The sequence below is a fragment of the Aulonocara sp. 'chitande type north' Nkhata Bay genome, linkage group LG8, assembly GCF_057382095.1.
Source record: "Aulonocara sp. 'chitande type north' Nkhata Bay isolate Kocher_YH1m ecotype deep benthic linkage group LG8, A_spYH_male_GT1.1, whole genome shotgun sequence".
Taxonomy (NCBI): Eukaryota; Metazoa; Chordata; class Actinopteri; order Cichliformes; family Cichlidae; genus Aulonocara; species Aulonocara sp. 'chitande type north' Nkhata Bay.
In genome coordinates this window covers 15,052,450-15,076,382 of record NC_141351.1, presented here as the reverse complement: position 1 = coordinate 15,076,382, position 23,933 = coordinate 15,052,450, and the positions used below count along the sequence as shown (strand labels likewise).

At 39.0% G+C, this 23,933-nt stretch overlaps 1 protein-coding gene across 3 annotated transcripts in view; it reads left to right on the top strand.

Annotated features, from left to right (window-relative positions):
- vti1a (vesicle transport through interaction with t-SNAREs 1A) overlaps window positions 1-23,933 on the top strand; it is a 114,324-nt gene that overhangs the window by 29,166 nt on the left and 61,225 nt on the right. For 2 of the 3 annotated variants that reach the window (XM_086303789.1, XM_086303791.1), the window contains exons 5-6: window positions 1,130-1,150; window positions 7,236-7,320. In XM_086303789.1, the coding sequence (XP_086159915.1) occupies window positions 1,130-1,150; window positions 7,236-7,320 (106 nt within the window). The remainder of the gene's footprint in view (window positions 1-1,129; window positions 1,151-7,235; window positions 7,321-23,933) is intronic. The other variant, XM_086303790.1, reaches the window with a different exon arrangement.

Here is a 23,933-nt window from a genome sequence, read left to right as displayed (position 1 = left end):
TTTTGGTATAAGATAAATGTTAAGTCATAGTTTTAATTTAAATAGATTTTCCTCCTATATTGTTCACAATGATCCCAAATAAATAGTTTGAGTAATTGTGGCCCTAAGTCTCCTTTTTCAGCTACTACCTTTGTAATAGTGACCAATTAAATATTAGATTAAATTAATTAAAATCACTTTAAAAGGCTAACACATCAAAAATGCGTCCTTCCTCTTTCTCTTCCAAATGTGCTGCATTCCTACGTGAAGCCTTCCTCCTCTGCAACCCTAACTTAAGGACAGGCCAGGGAACCAACCTTTTAATTGTGATTGGGCATAATTAATGGCAAATGGGATTACTGCCCTCCCTTACATGTCTGTTTCATTATCAGAGATGCAAGAATTTCCAGGACAGGGAATAGGAATAGCATTTCTTATTTACTTCACTTTAAATTTGTTATTCTCTTTCATGAAAAATGTATAGCTATGCTAAGATTCATTTTTCATGATCTATGGTTGTCCTCATAATAAGCAGTACTGTATGTATACACAATTGTAGCCTTACATGGCTTTCCATGCATACGCTGAACAATCTGCACCTTTAATGCGATTGATAACAGACATTAAATATTGACAGCTTACCAGCATTAATAAACAGCGATGCAAAATAATGTGCCTCAGCATTTTTATAACTCTGTTCCAAAAGGCACACAGTTTCCTTTTTTTTGTTCGTTTTGCAGAGAATTGCACAGTGACAGATGAGAAAATTTCGCTCAACATTTAATCTTACTATAAATGTGCAAACCAGATTTTACTCATTCTTTCTTTTCTCTCGCTATATCAATTTCTGTAATGTGACTTCCTTGATAATCTCGGTTGATTCTGCGAGTCGAACGATCCATTCCCTGTGCTTGTTTAATGTGACAGCAGCAGGACTTGATCTTTGTTTGTTCAAAAAAAGTCAGCCCAAGCGGCGTGTTTAGCTCCGTTTAATGTGTTTGTCTTGTGATTTCCAAATGCTAAACATGCAAACAGATAAATCGTCAAGGTTAATTCTCTATCCAGCCATATGACTGTTTCTGCTTTTTTTTAATCTATCTTTCACTTTCTCCATCCTTCTTTTCTTCTCCTTTTTGCTCTCACGATGCAGTTGGTAAAGTTGCGTGAAGAGGTAAGTGCTTTTCTGATCTAAGAATTTAAGTTCTGCTTTCCGTATGAAACTACCTATTTTGCCTCCTTTCTTTGTTAGAAAATTAGAACCACTCATTTGGACACTTTCTGGATGTCTGATTGAACAGTTTAGAGGCCGAACCGCAGATAATGAATTTACTTAGGGCCAATCCCTCAAGTTTCCCCTCCTATAAATATCAGGAAGCGAAGATGAGATACTATTTCTGATGCAATTGTTTAAGGGCAAATATTAGGGAATTAAACTCAGAGTTCCTTCAGTTATTGGGACCAACAACTTTCAAGAACTTGATCAGCTTTTGAGTTTTGATCAGGAATGGCAGCTTGAAACGTTTTACTGTTCTTTAAATATCTCAATATGAGGCCAAAAAAGCTGCTTGTGCAGTAAAAAAAAACTGAGGTTATTTTTTAGTGATTTATGTTATGTGTTTAAGAGTGCACATTGTAGGCTAGTATTTGTTTTGTGCTTTTGATTACAAATGAAAGGAAAGAGATGCTTAGTAAGATGTTGGGCCACCACATGCCGCACCTTGGCTTTGATTGCACAAGTCCCTGGAAATCTCCTGGAGGGAAGGAACGCCATTCTTCCAAAAGATACTCACTCATTCATTTGGTCTTTTGATGATGATGTTGGAGAGGACTAACTAACACATCAATCCAAAATCTGCCAGAGGTGTTAATCTGGGCTGAAGGAATTCTGAAGACTATAGCATATGATTCACATCCTTTTAAAACTCATCAAGCCATCCACTGACCCTTGTTTCCATAGACTGTATGTAAAAGCCTTAAAGTTAAAGTGATATTAAATTGGTTGGATTTAGTACACACATGCCCCCATCTCACTTCCTTCTCTCATACACAGGAAACTTTTATTGTAGTGACCAATTCGATTTTGTACCAGATGATAATCATGTTTAGTTCTTCTGCAAAGTTTGATATTGAAGTACAATGACTTGATTTTGAAGCTGGCCTCAAGTGGCCATTTGAGGAACTGTAGTTTGAAACTTTTAGTAGAAAGGTTGTGGATTATCAGCCTTTATAGCATATCAATGTACAAAACAGCTAAACTGTTGTTTTGACTTAGCAGAAAAGAAAAGTTAGCTACAAGGATACAACTTAAAGTTTAGATAACAGGATAATTCAAAGGTCTTTTGAATCTTGAATCGTATTCAGCTTAATACATTCAAACAAAATGGCAGAGGAATGGACAATAATGTGGAGGTTTTAATAGAAATATAGCGTCTCAGAAATGGAGGGAGTGTGCTTGAAGAATTTGATCAGTTCTTTATTCCACTCTCTCAGAAATCTTGCTATAGTGCTGACCCCCCCCCCCCCCCCATCTGCTGGAGAAAATTTGGAAACCAAAATGCAAACCACAACATTTTTTTTTTTTTCTGGATTGTCAAGTTATTAAAGGGAGCTTTAGAGAGCTACATAGTGCCCTGCAAGATTATTTTAATTGTGAATTCTCCTAGAAACTAAGTTTGTCTGTATAGATCTGTTTTTATTTTCACAAATTTATATTTATGTTTATTCTTTCTTCCCTCCTTGCCTCCTTTGGTTCCTGCATATCCAAATATATTGTATATATAGGATTGTACGTTAATAATAGTAGCAATGATGATGATAAAAAATGAATAAAACATTAACTGCATGCAGAAACTAGCATCTTTGTTAACTTGTTGTTTAACTCATTAGCTTACCATTTGAAACTGTATGGTATTGATATATGTAATTATTATAATGATATTTTAAAGAGGTGACTTATCAATAAATACTATATTATTCATAACAATTGTTCAGCTTGGTTAGCAATAGTAGGTGTTAATATCACTGATGTTAGAATTATTTTAATAGTTTTGTTAATTGCGACGCAGATCCTGTAAATAAGTATAATTCTGAGTATAATTCTTATAGATTTGCTTTAGTTTTCTTTTTTATTTGATTCATTTGATATGTAAAGTTCTACTGGGGTGTCTCAAACATCTATCACTGTGCTTGAATCATGTTATTGTTGTGTATATCGTCTTATTTACTGGAGTATCGATACTTCAGGTTAAATTGAAATGTCTTATAACTGTTTAATTACATGTCTAGCCTTTAGAGTTTGTTTTTTCTTGGACTGCCCAGTAATGCTACTAATGGTAGGTTCAACATCAGCTTACCTTAATTTGAATGTAGTCATTGTCTCATTGTTGATAAAAAGATATTATACACATATTTAGCTTTATATTGTGCATGTATTCTTAAGTCTATATAAATTGTATTTAGCGCTCAAAGAGGCAGGTTCTTTAGTTATTGTAGGTTACATTATATTGTTGTCCTGCCCTGAACTCGTCTTTGTAGCTATAGTTGCAGTATGTTTTTAAATGTGCCTTCGAGTGAGACTTTATTCAAGAGGGATTCTGAAGACACAGAGTAATTCAGTTCCTATCAAAGCATCTCCATTCACACCTATCCATAATTTAAAGTGCCAGCTTGGCCCAGATGCCATGTTATTGTGCTTTTTTTCCTTTTATTTAGCTTTACTTTTGTTTCCCCTTCTTCTACCGACTTTTTTCAGCATTTCCTCTTAGCCCGAGGGTCAGAAGACATCTTGAGTTACCTCACCTGTCTACCCTATTTGGAATGGTCCAGTCTGTGTAATCGGGCTTGAATCTTTGCCCTCGTCGCCATTGCAGTCTTTTACCCTTTTGCTCTTCCTGCATTTGAATCAAAGGCTGGCGCAGCTTATACACACTTAAGCCTTGCTTTTAAAAAACTGCACTTTTTTCTTCAGCTGAAAAACATGTTTAAATATTTAGCACCCATATTCACAGCTGTTTGACACTTGTAATTCCTCGTCTTACAAGTCCCAAACAAACGGCAGAGAAGATCACACAGTCAGTCTGAATCACAGCTGTCATCATTATTCACTTTGACTCTCCCCCACCCTTATTGAAATAATAAGGAAATCATCTGAACTTTGGAAAATGGTGATAGTAACCGCCTGTGTTTGATATTGAAAGAAGGCAGGAGAAGGAAAGAAGAGGGGAGAGATTTCTTTTGAGCTACAGCTGCATTGTTCTGGGGCTCCCTGTTAATAACTTACAACTGAAGAGTGTTTCTTGACGCAAAAAAGCACAACAGAAAAACACCATTTTTGTGGTTCCTAAGAAGATCTTTGTTCAAAAATGTAGGTGTCAGATGAAAAGGCATACATACATAGGTAGGAATGGTGGTGGTGGTGGCGGCGGGGCGCACTGGTGCACTCTCAGATGCACAATATTTATCATATATTATATTTTAATCTTTTGCTAGAAGGCTCCATGAGAGGATCAGGTATGATTTGTGCTCTGTGCATGTCTTTGCCTTGTTCTGAAGGTTTTTACAGTGGTTATATGAGAACCGCAAGGGTCAAGTCTTGAATTGGGACAGTGTAGCACACCAGCAGCAACTTTGCATTTCTCTCAGTAAAAATTGCTGACAAGGATTGCTTGCTTGCTGCAGAATAAAAACAAATGGTTGAAAACCTGAACAATTTCACTATTTTTGGTCCTGCAACATTGGAGCAATATTGCATGACTGTGAGAGATACTGCATTGTAATTTGTATCTCTTTATGTATAATCTCTTTATCTGTGTTGACTGACTGTGGCAATGCAGTGAACGATCTTTAGTTTAATTTGTACACGTTCCTTTTCATTATTTTCCCTGGTATCATCTTGTGTCCGTGGCTGGATTGTTCCATTATTAGGGCTATCATAGTCTGCCATTACTGGATTCTTAGTGGCTGAACTTTAACCCTTTCCTTCAGGTTCTGTCACTGTGAAACTCAGGATGCATTATTCTAATGATCACACACACACACACACACACGTATACTACCACTGCCACCACTACCAACCCCCCCAGTGGCCCCCCCCCTCCCCTCGCCTCCACCTCACACACCCAACCCTCCCCCCGGGCCTAAAAGAAGACAGAACGAGGGAGAGAAGAGACAGAGAGAGAGAGAGAAATTCAGGAGGATAAAGCTTTGAAGTGGCTTTCCATCGCAGCAAGTCTGCCGGCCGTCTCCCCGAGACGTGTCACCTTTGCCGAGAGGGAATAGGAAAATCACGTTTCGAATGGTAATGATAACATACTAATCACTTGAGCTCTTTGAAGAACCCAGGGAGTGCGCTACTCTGTCAGTATCCCTGGCTGCCTCATGCTCCCAGGCACACACAGGCACTGCAGCCGTGGTCTAGGTGTATTAGCTTAAGCGTTCCATGTCAGTGCGTCCCCTGCATCGCAGCTGATCCATAGGGGCTCATTATAGCCCAAGCTTGGTATCCGTTTTCTCCCACATGTATACTGACACCATATCTGTTGGTGCCACTACCACTTCCACGCCACCTCCAAACCCCTTCTACCACAACCTTTACCAAAACCACACCACACCTTGCATCCAGCGCCGCTCGCCGTCTACTTATCAGTTTCCTACCGCAAGACCATTTTATCACTCAACCACCCAACCCGTTCTCCTATCGCGCCATCCCTCCCCTGCCCTCCCTTTAACTATTAAAAAGTATCTCTGCAATTTTAAATGACATCTGTCAGCGGCACAAAGAAAAAGGAAACGAGGGAAAGAAAAGAGTTCAGAGGGAGTTTTCTCCTCCCTGCTCTTTTCCCATCCCTCTTGTTGTCAAAGTTTGAAAAGTGTGTCGTTGACTTTTTTTTTTCTTCCCCTCCACATTTTTCATTTCCTCTGAGTGATTAGCTGGTACACATTTTGACAGCCAAACCAAAACTAGAGATTTCACTTCTTTCCCTGTCCCCTTCACTCATGTGATGGGCGTGAAACCCTTGTCAGATGGGCGGCTGTCATTCATTGGGTTGTTTTCCTGTGTCAGATGTGTTAAATCTGATCAGTTTCTTAAGGTTGCGCATTAGAAAAGCCGTCACAACCAACAGCATTCAAGTAAACATTTAAGTCTTCCATGTTTATGCTGTTTGATTGCAGTGTGGGTTTAATGAAAGCTCGGTCTTATGTTGGTTTTGCACATGAAGTGTCTCAGTTCAGTGGATGATGAGGGGTTGTTTTTAGTATGTATGTAAGTGCATCTTTATATGTTATAGGTGGCTGGTCACTTTGGACTCAGCAGACATTTTGTATGTAAACAAATCCATAAGGTTAATAATTTTTAGAGCTTGGCAATTCAGTTTGTAAGGCCACTACAACAGGTTTTAAAAGGCAGCTCACAACAGTCACCAGTTACAGACTTTTTAACTAACTTTATCTAAGTTTAATTAACTGTTTCAGCCTTTCAGAGAAAGCTTTGAATAAGAGTCTAAAAAAACTGTAAATTTCGGCATTTTAAAACTACCACTATTTTAACTCCACCAAAGAAAGTGAGAGCCCGTAGTGGACGTCCAGTCAACGGATGAGCTCTTTTCTTGTCTTGCTTGTTATATAGGAGCTGTTTAGGAAGAGAAGAGGCCAAAATCATTGGTTTGCTTGGTATCCTAGGAACTGCTATCAGTAGTTTGTACTCGTATACACGTGATATTTACAGCCTTAGCTTAGACCTTGATACTCACAAACACCCTCTTTGGAAAATAAAAAATCACATTGCAGTCTTAATAATTTGTGAAACCCATCTTTTCTTGCTATGCTAGAGGTTGTGACTAGAGGTTCCTCCAGTTGGAAAACATTAGCTGGACCCGGTTTTGTTTTACCTGGACAGCTCTTTAAATAAATTTGTATTTCATCTTAAGGCAAGGAGCTAAAACAAATTAACTGTCCTGGGTTGTGAAACAATATGAGGAGGCAGCAAAGCTCCAAGTAGTGCCGCTTTTTATGTCCAAGATGAGGCAGCAGCCTTTTTTACATGCATTTGCTTGATATTCCATCAGGACACAACACATTGTCATCCATGAAGGTTATTGCCAATATGGTTGTATTATGTTGTCGCTGTGGATGTGGTCTGTCTGCTTAGGTGACAGGGTTGATGTGTTTCTTTGAAATGGGTCCCAGCCCTCTCAATCAATTTTTATTTTGTGTTTGTTTCTCCAGCTTGAGTTCTTTTTTTTTTCTATTTATTGCAGAGAGCACATCTGTTGGACAACACAGAGAAGCTGGAAAGGTCATCACGGAGACTGGAGGCCGGCTACCAGATAGCGGTAGAAACTGGTACGTATTCTGTTATGAATTGGAAAAGGAGTGGGGCGGTGTTGGGTGGGGGGGTTCAAGATAGTGCTGAGGATGAGTGAGCGACAGCAAATTGTCTTGCTCATATGCGAGGTGGGTGGATGTGTGTGTGTGCGTGTGTTTTTGGAGGGTGGAAGGAGGGGAGTCGGTGAGGAAAAAAAACCTCTTTCCTTGACGCCTGATGACATTTTCGGGAGCACATCAAAGGTGAGCCAGGGAGGGAGTGAGAGAAGTGTACAGGCGACAGATCGGGCGCTGCTTCTCCTTGCTCTGCTCCTGAAGAAAATTCAAGCATCACTATGGCTCAGTGTGTATGTGTTTGTGTGTGTGTGTGTGTGTTATGTATGCATGTGCATTTGGTGGGTGGTGTTGTGCTTTTTTTTTTTTTTTTTTTTTCCTCCACAAACAGATAGGGGGTCTATGAAAATAAACAATGTCAGCATTCCTCCTGAAGTTCTTAATTCAGGAGCGTACAAGAAAGAAAATAAAAACATCACTTTCTAAATAAATCCTCTTAAAAACACACAAACCTTTTTTTTCCCTCATTATCAAGGATGGTTTTAATCTTAAAATAGGAAAAAATCTCATTGGGATCTTAAATAGATTTAACCAGTTAGCATATTTCTTTTTCCCCCCCCTCCCTGTCTTCCTTCCTGACAGTCACCACATTATTGAGGCGCAGTGTATTCCTCAGAGATATATCAAAGCTCATTCTTGAAGTATCAACCAGCTTTCTGTGGCTTCCGTTGTAGTTTTGAAAAAGTTTGTCAATTTACACTATAATCGCAGGGCGGCTGGTGTGCGCGACATCGACAGATTTAATAATTCAAGTCAAGGCAGGTTTGCACGGAGACCACTGGCTTTTGATGTTCCCTGTAACTTGCATTCACAAATTCCTAAATACAATCTGCATTCTCTGCCTAAAAATGTTGATTCAAATTTCCGAGATGATTCTGACGTTATTAGAGTTTCTCGATGGTGTCGAATTCTGCAACAGCCGGCGGATTTTTGTTCCTCCCTGCCGCAGCTTTCACAGTGACTCGTTTTGATGTTTTGCCTCACAGCTTGGTTGTTGGTGAAGAAGTGTTTGGTGACTTAGCAGTGTTGAGCACCTCCTGTGTCCAGCGGTTTCTTCCGCTGTAGTCAGCCACATGCCCCTTGACCCTGTGTCACCAGTGGCTGTCTCATCCACTGTGCGTGCAGCTAGCTAAGAACAATGCCCGTTTATCCTGCCTCGGTCCCACACACGTGGCTCGGTCCACACCAGCTGTGGGGTATGTTTGTGGTTTGGTGGGGAAGCTTCGCCCCATGTCTTTAATCCATGACCTCTTCCTTTACTCTGCTGTCGATACCAGCCCTCCGCTCAGATGCACAACCTGAAATGGCGATGTCTCCAGGTCAGCTAGAGAATACATCTAAATAAGGAACGTAGATCCACTCGGCATACGCAGCTCTCTACCAGACTAATCTGCCAAGCTCTCAAATTTAATAAAAAGTGTTGGCATGAACATTAGGAAGCCAGATTTATCTACTCGGTTAATACAGTTTGACAGAGTTCACCATCTGATCCAAAGTTCTTTTATTTCTTTTTTCTTTTGGATTGTTCGCCCGTTTCAAATGATATATTTTCTCTTGTTGTCCTACTGTGATGCATTACAACGCTTCCCAGACATCTTCATATTATCTTGCACTATTTAGTCCATACTCCTGCCAGATTAGTGAGTCACACAGTACACTAAGGAAACTGGATTTGTGTTGAACTTGGTTACTTTTACAGCCCACCAAAGATTTCGTTTATTGTTGTTTGTTCTTTTTTCACATCATCAAGTACAAAACAAAATAAATATCCAAGTCCTGCAAGTACTAGGCTTTATTCATGAGCGTTATGAAATGCCATTGGCAGTTGTTGTGGAATAAGCTTTGTGTTTTCAAATGCAGGTGCGGCATCCATGGATATTTAACAAGAATAATTAGAGCATTAAGTGTTTCTCCAATCAGACATTCTCTAGTCATACTGTAAATGCTACTCTTGCCACACATCTCAACTCTTCTTAGACATCTAAGCCCTAGTTTTTTACCAAGAGCAGTTTAGCATCGTTATTTTGCAGTAATTCAAAGTTGCATTCTCCATCCACAATGACACAGTAGCCCTTAAGAACTACAATTGACCAATGGGGGAAGTGGAACTAAAAGACATTATATTTCAAAGAGATAGATCCTGAACAAAGAAATGGCGTAGAAACTCTTTGCCCCCTTTTCTCTTCACCGCCGACAATATCTCTCTTAATGACCAGGAACAAAAAAAACAGGATGCTTCTAGGTCACATTTAAGGAGAAAAAAGAAGACTCTTAGTTCTAAGAAAAGATGAATCTTGACACAGTATCATTTTATCATAGATATTTTAGTTTTTTCTTCTTCTATTCTCAGTGTCTCTAGTGTATTTTGTGAAACAAAGGCTTGCCAAAAGCAGTGAGAGCCCTCAGAGGGATATAGAGGAGACTCTTTGGGCATGCAGAGCTATTTACCACACGCACCCTCAAGAAACAGGGTTCTCTGTTTGTCTCATAAATAAAGTATAGAACTTCATTAGTGAAGAGCACTGACTTGAAAGCCCAGGCATAGAGACATGCAGACATGGAGGCTAGCCCAGTTAAAGAGGGCAGTAAATAAAAAGGGAGGGCATGCAGTTAGCCAATTTAAAGACATTTGAGTCAGGGGCATTTGAAATGCCCAAACGTGGAGGCTTGTCAAATTTTGGAGATGTTGTTAAATCAAAGACATGCTGGATTTTAGTCCTTCCCGCCAAAGCTGAAGATATTTTGAATGATTCATGATGCTTGTTTAAGAATGAAAATAGCATGTTGTGCAACATATCCATGTTGCAATGATTTGTTGCCTTACCTTTCTATTCATTAAAGGTTAGAGACTGATTAGCAGTTTCTGAAAAGATATGACTCTATAAAACATATATATATGTATATTTAAAAATACATTCTGCTTTACATAGTAAAATTTTAACTCTTAATTTAAAAACTGAAATATTAATTAGTGTTATCTCAGCAATTAAAATTATTTGATGGCGCTTTATTGCACTTTTGTGAGGATGTAAATAGTTTAAGGTTGAAATGTAGCCTTGTCATAGCAGAATTCATTTTGTTAGCATGTTTGTGTGTTGCAAAGGACCGCTAAGGCGAGCGATCTAGCGTAATTCTAAAGGTAATTTTATAATAAATACAAGTTTACTGTAAAAACAAACCAGAGGCAGTATTTAAAGTGTCCAGTTCAGTAAATCATGCATTAAATATTAAGGAAACTTACTTTGAAAATTCATCCCCCCTTATGCTTTTCACAAATACTTTAGCAATGCCAACAAAATGAGCCGCTGAAACAAAGACGAGCACAGACAAAAGCATTGCTGCTCTGCATTTTAAAGGTGGCCAGCAAGAGGCTGAGACACTTCTTCTTAGGTGAGTGTTCTTGGTGTTAGGAGCCTGTAATCAATCCTGCAAATGAAAACAGCTCATTAGGGATTGATTTCAGCCCCGTTTAGATAAGCAGAGAGGGTTGGGGTACGGCCCCCAGGGGCCCCAGCCTAGCCCAAAGTTCACGCCATGCCAGGTAGAGAGCAGCACTGCAGGCTATCAACTTTATTAGGATGGAGATAAGCTGATTAGACCTTGTCAATCAAAGGTGCCAGTGACTCAATCATGATCCAGGGGATTTTTCTTTCTTTCTCTCCCTTTTTGTCTCGCTTCCCACTCTCACACTCTCCCTCTCTTTTTTGTGATAAATCATTGAAGCGACCAACAAAGTGGCAGCCATCGCTGGGCTAAGCTAAGCAGCCCTGCAGTTGTCACCAAGGCAGACGTGTGAGGACCCTGTGATGATGTGACGACTATATTAAAGAGTACATCAATTTGTTTTAGAGCAGTTTGATTTTCAACTGCAGTGGTATTAAAAGAGGGGTGGGGGGGGCAAAAGAGGGGAGGGTGAGCACGTCGGCGTCATCGAACAGGATTCCAGTGGCAGAGCAAGGGGTGCTGGGACAGCGAGAAATAAATAGATAAATGACGGAGTGACGAGAAATAAATAAATATGTTTTTGTAAACATTAAAAAAAAAATCTTCATGGCTCTCGTTTGAAGCAGAGTGTGGCTTTGAGTCTTGCTGAGAGTCCATGGGTGCTGGAGTGGCCCAGTAACACAACACACATTTGTCCCGACTCTCTATCTCTATCTCTCCCTCTCCATCTTTGTCTCTTTCTCTGTGTCTCTCCCGCTCGCTTTATTTCTCCCTGTTCCCTGTAAAGATCAGACTCGATGATTCTTTTGGTGCTGGGCCACCAAAGCGTCGCCTCAAATCCATAAGCAAACACTTAACAAATGACTTAGCCGGTTACGTTTATGAACACCAACTTTTATATTAAACAGAGGCTGTTGTTCTCCCTCAATACATTTTATTCAATTCTTTAACATTCAAAACATGCTGTTAATGTAGAATATTTTATTACATTTTTACTGATTTACACAAATAAAAATCCTACAAATAAATAGGTAATTAATCAGTATTTAAGTGGAATTAGTATTTTTGGAAATTGACAATTATTCTACAATTTTACAATTTTAATACATTTAAAGAGATTAGTTTGAAAATTTGGTTTGTTTGTTTTGCAAATGCAACCCAATTTTATACTTGATTTTTTTTGTATTAGTAAGTACTTTAATGATTTTTATATATATTTTTTTTAAAAAGCATAGTATATACACACATTAAATGCAATGTAAATCTTTTTCTTATTAGCATGTTGCTGAATCTTTTCTTACTTCTTATTTTAGTTTATTCTCTCTGTTCTGCAATGTAGTTTTAATATTTTAAGCATCTCTTTTTCATTTCTCTTTTTAAAAGGACACTTTGCTAAAGTGGATTTCCTTGAGGTATAGCATAGTAGATCACTTTTTTTGTAGGCCGATACAATCGGCATGTTGTATTGTGTTCAAAAAGAATATGACGTTATTTGATAATTGTTTGATTAATAAAGCCGAGAGCCAGGACTTAAATATTTCACAGCTTGAATTTTCAGCTAAAGAGAAAGGAGGTCTTTTTAAAGAAATGTGCTTTAAAGCGGAAAACGTTTTTCTATAGCTATTTAAAAAGAAAACAGTCATTAAAAAAAACACTGCCAAAATTTTAACTTGAAACCATATTTCCTAAATATATATGCTTCAACGCATAACATCTTGCTCTCAGAAAATCTAGCCGTGGGTGAGCTGTTTATCGGTAAACCCCCGGTGGATGAAAGGCATAGCAATAATGATTTTTTCTCTCCTAATCGGACCTTGTCAGCAAGGCGTCTTATCGTGGAGAGGAAAATGACACCGATCCTATCGAAGAGCCTGGAGTCCGAATCGGCGGCGTGTGTCCCCCCCCAATCATGGCCGGCCGTGGCCCAGTCATATCTAGCGCCGCCACAAACGGCGAGCGACGCTTTTTTATGTGGACTTCAAAAACGTCGCGAGTCATTAAAATTGCACCCACGTTTGGCAGCGGGGATCAGCCGCTCTGGAGCGAAAATGGGATGTGGGAAGAGGAGACTCACTAAATGTGTTAATTCCATCCTCACATGTTTACGGCTTAATTTTAATCTGTTTGAGGGAGGAGGAGGGGTGGAGGGACGATTGGAAATGGGGGGCGGGAGGGGCAATGAGAAAGCCTAGCACTGCAATAAATCGCCATTATCTTTGACACCCTAGGACTCAGCTGTTCCAGGGATTTAGGGGTCCACTGGCAACAGTGTATATATATCGTAGGGCATGAAAACACTGTTTACGCTTGAACTGCGGTAGCTAAGGTGCAATCACCAGTTTCAGGCTGCCCAGACAAAAGGCCTTACGTTCACAATGGCCAGCTAGCATACGGACCCTCAATGGAAGAGCTGAACCAACAGACTCAAGTATGTGTTTGTGTGCGCGCGCCTGTTTTCCTGAACGTGCGTGGGCAAGTCTCTGTTTCCCTGTGTATCGACAGGTGTTACTGCAAACATCCAAAAATTTGTTCGAGCTTTTGTGGGACTACAAAAATGGAAATAAGTGACATGTTTTTGCAAAGTTAAATGAACCTTCTCCAAAAATAGATCAAGAATTCTTGAACGAACAAAGATTGTTCCGTTAAGCTTACCGTCCACCAGCTACTACAGCTGCTCCTCGCCTCCTTGTGTTCCTCCATTAGGTCTCCACAGAGTGTGAGCTAGCATTAATAAAATTATGAGAAAATCTAATAATTAGACCTTTAGTCAGTTATTAGCTTCAACAAGGCTCTCAACATAATGAGACTCTTGGAAGTAATGATCTGACTAGAGAGCTCATTGGAGCTTTCCTGCTAAGTGTAAAAAATAAAAAAATAAAAAAATAGAGCGACAGACAACATTTTTAAGAGAAATGTTGGTTTTAAGCATTTAAGCTAGGCCCTAAAACTTAATCACTAGCGTTATACACATTTAGCGACTTTATGATGGATATGAGATGAGATTGACCAAGCAACATTGACTGAAATCTTTTATTAACTAAAGATTAAACCACCACAGTGATTGCAACTGAACACAGGCAGCCCAACTGCTTGATTAGCATTCCTCAATAGCAAACCATGAGTCCCCAATGTCCCCAACTACGGCAAATAGCATTTTTTTTGTGTGCGTTTTACTAGTCTATTTAATCAGAAAACACAATTTCATTAAAGAACAATGTCCTTGAGACGATGAAAATTAAGTCATTTTGGGACACTTTGTAAATTGGTCTAGATTCCTGATCAAACCCCATCCAAATCATTTATTGATATAATCTTATCCTTATCTCAAGATACAAAACACCCTCCAAATGCTAGATTGTGGTAAGACACTATATCTTAAAAGAGACCATCGTCCCAACCTTAAATCATTTTTTTTTTCTATTTTTAGGTTATAATAACTAAAAAGATACCCCCTGCCTTCTCGCATGCAGAAGAAAAAAGTGTAGCATTGACCTCTGGCTGACACAGAGAAAACTGAGGGAGGGTGGTGGGGGTGAGATGGAGAAAAAGAAAGCAGAAAGAGCGACGGAGAGGAGAGAGCTAAGACAACAACTGTGAAGAGCCGCATAGGGTTAAAGAAAAACTGTTTCAGAAGGAAATGGGAGACAAAAGCGCGGACTCGGAGCCCCCATGGGTGCTTTAAAGAGCCGCTACATCTGAGGTGCTGAAATATTAAAAACAGAAAAGGAGAAAAAAAACCTGAAATAAAGTAAAGGAGTGGGAATGAGAGGGAATTGTGCTATTTTGTCAACTGAGGACCTTTTAACAGAAAAATTAATTGAGTGATGAGAATGACGCAGTGAATGACAAGATGATTGATGACATTTAAAACCCGAAAACGGGGTAAAAAAGAAAAGAGATTAGACATTTATCAGAGTGAGTGGATAGGTTGCTGTATAGAAGCAAGAAATGGAAATAATGGAAAGGAGATTACAAAGATCCATAAAATATTTGAATGTTTTTTACTTGTTTACCAGGTTTTTTGGTTTTTGTTTTTTTTTTTTTTTTTAAATCCTCTTGCTTCTCTTTGACCAGTAAACCTCCCTTACACATGTTCTCATTGACAGTGCACTAAAGTGACAACCATTCCTTTTATTTATATATATATATATATATATATATATATATATATATATATATATATATATATATATATATATATATATATATATATATAAAATATTTAAAAAAGAAAGGCAAGAGGCATTATACTACAAAGCAGTGTTTCTTCACAGTGAGTCTTCTGTCAAGCTGGCAGACATAAATGGGCAATTTTTTGATGCAGATTCAGCAGTGTTTTAAGGGTGAAAATTAAGGGGAAGATGGTGCCATTACCATAACATTTCCCTTATGCTTTGCACATAGTTATACAATAAAATCTGACGAATTGAGCCATGCACCTGTGATGGGTCCCTTGCAATATTCTGTTTGGGTCTTAAAACAATCGCACAGCATTTAAGACATTACTTCTTAATAATTGATTAAACCTTTTAATCATTTGAATTCACATGACAACATACAAATGGTTAAAAATCCTATTAGCAGCTTTAAAGCCTGACATGTATATGTGTAAGCCATGCATGACTGCCAGCCAGTAAAAACATTTTCAGAGCAGGAAGAATAATAAATAATGATACAAGATTGTAGTTTAGGTTTCAGACATGAAATTGAAAAAGTAAGCAGACGATAATGTAGAGTATAATAATGTAAGTATTTTGCTATCATTTATTTGCTGCATAATTGATATTATTTTTAGGCCTTTGTCTAAATTTTCTAATTAAAAAACACTTATACATTAAATTAATTAATACATATAAATAAGCCTTGCATAATTGTATTAAATGTAGAATACGTTTAATTTAAACATATTATGGTATCTTCTTCTACCTTATTCCATCACTTTTACCTTTACTACCCACTTTTTTTTTTTTCTATAAATGTTTTTGTTTGTTTTTACAATACTGCCAAATTTAATACAAATTTTGGGAAGACTTTTGTCAATTCATTTATATAAGTGTATTTATTTTTCCCCCTTGAAAACAGTCTCACACCACAGTTTGATATATAGACTTAAGAATAAATAAATTATTAATAGTCATATTAATTACTGCTGTCCTTTTCATATTACTTTCACACAGATACAGAATTGATAGATAAAAGTTTAACACTGTTACTCTCAGTGATGACACCAATAACAACAGTCATAATATTTTAATATAGCAAGTGTCCATATATTATAGGGTCATAAAATGACTGTTACTGTGTAATGTTTATTAGAATTTTAGAAGTTTTTTTTTTTTTAAAGAACCTTTTCCATGTGAGGAAGTCTAAAGAAACATCCGGACAACACTGACTTCTTTTAGCTTTAAATGGTGTAGCTGGTGCTTTGTTGTTAGTCAGTGATGACTGCACTGTGTCACTTCTCATATAGTCACACAGATGTTTTTTTTTATGTAGCCCACATGAAGACCCTGTGGTGTCATGTCTAGAATAGATACAATGTGCAATAGAATAAGCAATACCCATGCTATTAGATTTAAATTACTTGGTCTTTCTTAAAAAAGTATGACTGATTTTGATCTTTGAGACAGTAAAGTGGTGGCTCTAGCCTTAAGGAAACATTTTGATCTTTTGTTAGAAAACCATATGGACCTAAATGCCGTCATTAGCTTGTTATTAATGTGCATCTACTATAAACATTCCTGGCGCCCCCCCCACACATCCAGTCCCCACCCTGCAAGGCACACAATTATACTGTACAAACAGAGTGGCGCATATTAGCCATCGCCGTCTGTCCTTGTTCCTTTTTCGCTCAATGGTTGCCACAAGAATCACACCTCCCCTCCTCTGTCAAAGGAGCTTCCTCCTTGGCTGTCCTGTGCCCATCAGACAGGGTGCCCGGCCGTTTAAGACACCCAGGGAACATGAAACGGAGCCGGGCTGAGATGTCAGCTGGTTGCCCCATCTGCCAGTCAGTGGGTTGGTAAAGCTTTTGTCCTGGGGGGTAACCTTAGGAGTGCAGTGTGTGCAGATAAAGTGTGTTTGTGTGTGCGTGCATGTGCATTTTGCTGAGGGACGTCAGACTCAGCATCACAGTTTTGAGCAAAGCGAGCCACATACAACATGGTGACCTTGTCCTTTTAATTTATATGCGAGATGACATTTCCACCAAAATTGACCAAATTTAAAAAAATAAAAAATCTGATCTCACATCAGGGAAAATTAGCTGCTGTGTTTACTGGTGAGGATTTTTTTTTTTTTTAAATGAAGGCATTTCAGGGGAATAAAATGTGCAGGTCTCACACAGTTGTCCAGGATCTTCAGCTGGATTGAAGTTAATTGGTCTCATTTCAGATCTGCTCACTTCTTATGGACCACAGTTGGTGGAGGAGTCGACAGAACTTTAAATTGCCTGAAACTTGTCTCTATTCTTTTCCTGTTCCCCTGCTAAATAACCTAACCTTGACAGTACAAACAGTTTGACTCTCATATAAATGAACCAAGGTACTGAGTGAACGCTGGCCGGCTGGTTGAATCGAAGCACATTTCCACTCATGCATTCTATCATTTGGTAGATAGGCCGCGCCCTTGAGCTGCTTTAGGAGGCAGGCACTGCTTGTTTTCAGTCTAAGAAGGTGCTGAAAGGGGGCCTCTGTGTATGCACGAATGCACGCACATAATCCTTTGGACGGTTCTACGTGAGCCCAAGAGTTCCTAAAAAGAAAATGTATGCAGACAGCATGAACTTATTTATTTACCACTGGCTTATGCTTTTGTAGTTTCGCCTGTCAAGGATATCAGCACAAGTTAATATGTGCGCTTTTGTGTGTGCGTGTGAGTCTGCGTGTGTGTGTGTCTTTGCACCTCAGTTGTTTCACTCTCAGATAAAATCTGATTTATAACAACAAAGCCACCCTGTAATAATTTTTAGTCAACTTTGACTGTTGACTGCCACGTAGAAAGCTTCGCTTAAGTGGTCTACATATTCCCCATGTTCACATCAGTCAGTCTCACCACATGATGTATGTAGTGGTAGTCCTGAAGGGCTTATGCATGCACAGCTCTGCACCGGCAAGTCCTCCCTGAGCACATCTATGATCTTGGGTTGTTCAATCATCAATCAAGGCCAACTGCAGCGTACTGTACTGTCGCCCATCTTTTAAAGCGCAGTTGTGAAGGACTGGCTAAGATGGCCTAAGGGACACCTTCCTTGGTCAGGCCCATCTTAGGTTTGATGTGATTATGTGCGTGGTTATGACTACACAGAACAGACTTGACACATCGATGTAGACTTTTTAAAAATGTTTGGTGAATACTATCTGACAGGAGGGAAGTGCTTACTGGTATTTTTGTATTTGAATTTTTGGCTGTACTTTCTCCAGACATTTTTTTTATTAATTTTCTTGTCATTTTGTTGCTATGATTCCCCATTAGCTTTCAGCTATTATAGAAAATAGACCAAGGTTCATCTCAAAACGGAGAAACTTAAGTTTTTATCAATCGTATTTTTTTTATTTTAGTTTTACATTTCTTTTGTAGGTTTTTATGGTCACATCTTTCATGCTTTAGGCCATTTTTTAAAAATAACTCTTAGCTCATTATTAAGGCAAATGTCTTGTGAGATAAATAAACATGCATCGAGCAACTATAAAATTCACTAAATCAAGAAAACCTGGAAAAAAATTTTGCCTAAATTTTAGACGGTATGGGCAGAGAGAGCAGACAAAGAAGGCAGTGCAGTGAAAACACTGCCAGAAAATCAAAAAGAAATATACAGTACATTCACTTTCTCCACAAAGCTACTCTGAATTCATTATATTATCCAGAATGGACATTCAGAACCATATGATATTGCAGTGATAGAGTTGCTTGCCAATTTTCCTGTGTGCTTGAAGTGAGGTATTGTGCTATTTTAATGAGCTGTTTAGACTAGTGGACGGTTGCATTTGGGTTTTAACAACCGGCTCAATGAGTAATTGTTATTGCCTCTTAAAGGCCAGATGTATGGAATTCATGCAAATATAGAGCAAAGGGAAAATAAGTGTGTGTGTGTGTGTGTGTGTGTGTGTGTGAGTGTGAGTGTATGTGTGTGTGTGAGTGAGGGTGTCTTGGAATAATTGTTTTCCAGATGTCCTTCTTTCATGTAAACCACACACGTGCTCGTGCACACGCACACACTTAAAGGACTGAACAGATGATGGTGATGATGATTAAGCTCTTAAGCATATGGAGATATTGTCTTTTAGTGTGTGTGTGTGTGTGTGTGTGTGTGTGTGTCTGAGACTTTTTTTTTGAACATTTCTGTTCCCTCAGTCTTCCGTGACAGGTTCACCCATCTCTCCTGGGGAGACTTTCACTCCCAATTTAGACGCAACCGTCATCAAGTGACAGCAATGGCTCCGGCACCCTACCTTTGCAATGTGACTACAGTTAACTTAACAAGTCTCGATATGTGAGCTCCATCTTTGATGTAATTGATTTGAGTAGTCTGAGCATCTTTCTTGCCAGGAAGTTGAGATTTTTGATGGATCTGTCAAGATGATCTTTGGAGGAATGCAGGTCACTTCTCTTACAGTTTTAAAAAAGTTATTATCTTTTATCATGTTGCATGTTTTGTATGCCTCCTTTGCTGCTCTAGATGTCAGATATGGTGCATCCTATCTGTAAACTCATCAGGAAGAACACGTGTGGCCACACTGTACTCAGGTCTCTACTCCGTATTGCAGTCCATCTGTCCAGTCCTGCTTGTTTTACAGTGATCATAAATATCAACAGCAGAAAAGAAATCAAAGATCCCTCTGATATAAAGCTGTTTAGAAGGTGGTCATTTTACAAGCGAATTGTGTATTGTTTCAATATGTTTTAAAGTTTACATTGGACCTTTCGTGGGCCGTGCTGTAGTGTGAGTGTGGACACTTTTGTTGGGTTTTTTTCCCCCCGCTGATGAGATTCAAGTACAGTGTATCTATTGTTTGTTCTTGTCTTTGATGTTTCTCCTGCCTCTGCAACACCTTACGCTTGGATGTTGCATCTGTTTTATAAAAAAAGAAATGAATATCCACTTTTGCTTAAGTAAAACTAACTTAAAAGTGAAATGTACTAAACAAAAGAAGTACATTAAACTAGTTTATATATTATGAAATAATAATTTAAATAGTACACTTATGACATTTGATGAATAAAATTGAATTTGTTTCATATGCTTCATCTGAAATTCCCTGAAGACCTTTTAATCGTCTACCTGATGTTGTTACGCGGTCAGCCGTGCTCGCCTTTTAAAAGTGTTCAAATTTCAGTGAACGCAGAGTACACAAGTGTCTTAAACTGTGTGCATTTCATCACATTGGTGTGATTGTGTGTCTGTGTCTGTATATTTGTGTGGGTTGAAGTTGTGTTGAGTGACAAGGGCATGCGTCTTGAGCCACCTGGATTTATTTGGGCCAAACAAGAGGGGCCCGTGTCCGTCTGGGCCCCTCTTCTGTCCGCACGGGGGCCTCAGAGCCATGAACAGAAGGTACCTCCTCACATCTCACACCTGAGCTCCTCCCAGGCTGGGACCAACCTCTCTTTCTATCTCTCTCCCTCCATCCACACAGGCTTGTTTCTCTCTTTCTTTCACTACCCTCTGTGTCCTCTCCACTTCTCTCCCAGGCCATGGCCTGGCCTACTTTTACCTCTCCCACTCTGTACTCTTTGATCTCAACTGTGTTGGCACTTTCCATAGATCATGTGCATGTTTGAAAATGGCCCATTTGCTCAATCCTCAGTCTGTTTATGAATATACATTTCACAAACATTAACATGTAGTTAATAGTCTACAAAGAGAAGGATTCTCTCTCATGTATTAGCTGTGCTTATCGCAGTAAGTGATGCTAAGGTTTGCAGTAAAATCCCCTTTTCTGTTTGCTTGATGCGCTCCTTTCTTTTCCAGACATTGAAAGTTTGTTTCCCATTTTTTCCTCCTTTTTTTTTTTGCTAATGTTTTTTTTTCTCCTTTCATACAAATCTCTCAACTCGGTTCCTGGAAAAGAGGCTTTATTCAGGGAGGAAATGTGTTTGCTTGTCTGTTAGCATCGTTTTCATTTGTGCTTGAAGTGACAGGGTGTGAAGCTGGGTAGGCGTGTGCATCTCAGAAGTCAAAAGCACAAACACTAACAAGACATCAAGTCGGCTGCTTTATTTTTTTTAAGGTAAAATCAACTCAAACTCAATAGGAATTGCGTTCCTCTGGTCAGTCTGGCATTAAATCGGGGATTTTTCTCCACACTGTGAATGCATTTCACAGAATCTTGGGAACAAGCTGCTACTGATTGCATAATACTAACATTTAACTCTGGGTAGAAATATAGTTTTGAGCTATGAAAAGTTTTAGGGTTGAGTCATCAGATTTATATATATATATTTTTTTTTAGTTTGCTTACTGTAATTTAATTCAGTATATTACCTTATGACAAGAAAACCATTGTATGGCATTGATAGATACACATTATGAGGCTATACTGAGTCACAACCCAAAATGTTTAATTTTCTGTTATAGCTGTGTTGACAAACATCCAAAAAGTCATATCATAAGCCATTACTTACTTAAATATGGGCATCTTCATCACTCATTGTGAAGAAATGACACACCCTTAATAAACTTAACTCAGCTGTCATCTCACCACTTTGTACAAAAAGTCTTAAATTCATGTCATGTGCATGAAGTAAACAGAACTAAATGTGCTTGTAATTGATCATAACTCTTATAAATTTTAGATTATTTGTAATAGCAGAACTGTTACGATATTGGATTAATGTAGCATATAGTAACAAAAGGAGTAGTAGCTCTGAGATGGGCTACCTGCTCAATATTTGTTGGAATACCCCTCGCCCCTGTGACACTTTAGAACTTTAGAACAGGGTTGTCAAACTTAAGGCCCAGGGGCCAGTATCGACCCAACAAAGACTCCAATGTGGCCCACTGGACAGCTATAGAAAATGTGACTGAATGCATAGATTTTAAACTGTATTTCCATAAGATTTATAGATTTTTTTTTTTCTATAAAGATCCCCCACCACCACCACCCATTGGCATCCATACTACATTAAAGTACAAGAAGATTTTCTTTGAATTAAAAACATTATATTCCAATTTTATAATTACAGAACGATCTGAGCAATCAACCTTTTTTGCAATGTTACATGTTTAATACACAAGATTATTACATGTGTATTTTCCCTAGTCTGGCCCACTTCACATCAAAGGGGGCTGCATGTCGCCCGCCATGTAAAATGAGTTTGACATCCCTGCTCTAGATGAGGGTTTCAACCTTAATGATAGCAGACTCTGAGCTATTACTAATATGGCCAGTTCCTAGTAGTATACATCGATAGTTAAACACTTTCAACCTTTAATTATGACCACTTTACTTGCTTGCAAATGACAGCTGTTGACCTTACAAGGAAAAATGCCTGAATCTGCCGTATACCGAAGTGTTAATTTGTGTTCCCTTCTTTGGGGTGGTTAAAGCTGGCTTGGTCTCATAAGTCATCAGCACAAACACTTAATTGAACCCCGCTGGTCTTGATGGGTGAAGCAGGATGTGGCGCAGCATCATAACCGGTGGCATGGGAAACCTGGCAATTAATTGGATGTGGTGGATGTGTCCGATTTAGTAGTATCAATTGAAAGTTAGCCCTTCACACTGCGGCATTGAGGTAATTGAGCCACTGGTCTCCTTGGACTCTTAGAGTTGTAGAGACCGAAATGTATCTCCAAAGGTTAAAATTGATTTGGCCGTATTGGGAAGGCCACTATTATGTATTGTCTAAAAAGTGGCAGCCATCAATCAATTATCTTCCACTCTTCACATTAAGGTTTGCTGTAATGATGATTCTGTACCAGCAGCACAAATATGTTTGCGAAACAGCCATAAAGTGTGCAGTCAAATGTAAGGCCTGTTACAATGCATCAATGTTTATGTGTCTGTGTTCACTGATATATGTGTGTGTGTGATGAAGAGGCTTCCTTTTCCCTATCAAACTAATGGTGTGACAGCCTATTCTTTAAGATGTCTGAGACTGTAATTAGTAGATTGCTTTGAGTCGGGCACGAACAGGGCACCGGGAGGGTCTGGGGGAGTAAAAGGAGCAACAACAAGCGAGAGACTAAAGAAGAAAAGGGCTTCCAATTTTATAGTCCTGATGGAGGTTATATTTTCTGTGACAACTGGACCAGAGTAATCAAAATGTGTTAATAATCCCTTCAAAGAGCCTAGCGGCACATCAGTAAAGAGCTTCACTGAACGCCAATCCCCCCACCAGACCCTGGTTCTGGCTGCCCCACCCTCACTGACCCTCCGTCTCTCTTTCTTTGCCCTTGCCCTGCTTTGTCTTCATCATCACTTGATCTAATCTGTCATGTTCATTCAGTGCTTCTTTTGGCTCTACCTTGACAAACTTGCAGCAGAGTTACAGTTCTGTATCTCCAGATAGCCCTGTCTATGTGTCATCATCTTTAGACTTGTTGATGCTACAGTTATTGCAGTGGAGTCCGGGCCAAGAAGAGGGTATCGGTCTGAGTTTTAGTCTGCTTTGGCACCCTCCTGCTTGAATCTGTCGCACTGGGATGACTCTAGGTCAGACTGTATAGGTTCCAATAAGTTATTCTCTTTTGTTTGAGGATTAACTCGAAGGTCAAAGTTCATAAAGCTGGCCAGATGGGGTCTCTAGTGCTAAACATCCATACCTTCTGCTTCTAAAAGGAGGTTGAGCGCCAGGATCAATGGACTCAATCGATGGGCATAGTGGTGGAAGTAATGCTGGCAAAAAGTTTGATTGCATGCATATTGATCAGAGTGAGGCTAAGAAGCTGTGAGGATATTGATTAAATTTTGTTTTTGCGCATATACTAGTGTAATCAGGCCTGCACAACTTTCAAGAGCCAAATATGACCACAGTGGTAATGTATGACACTTAAACCTAATGTGTTAATTATGATTTAATGAAAAGTGGTGATTAAACTTGCATCACCTGAATACAAATATGATGACTTT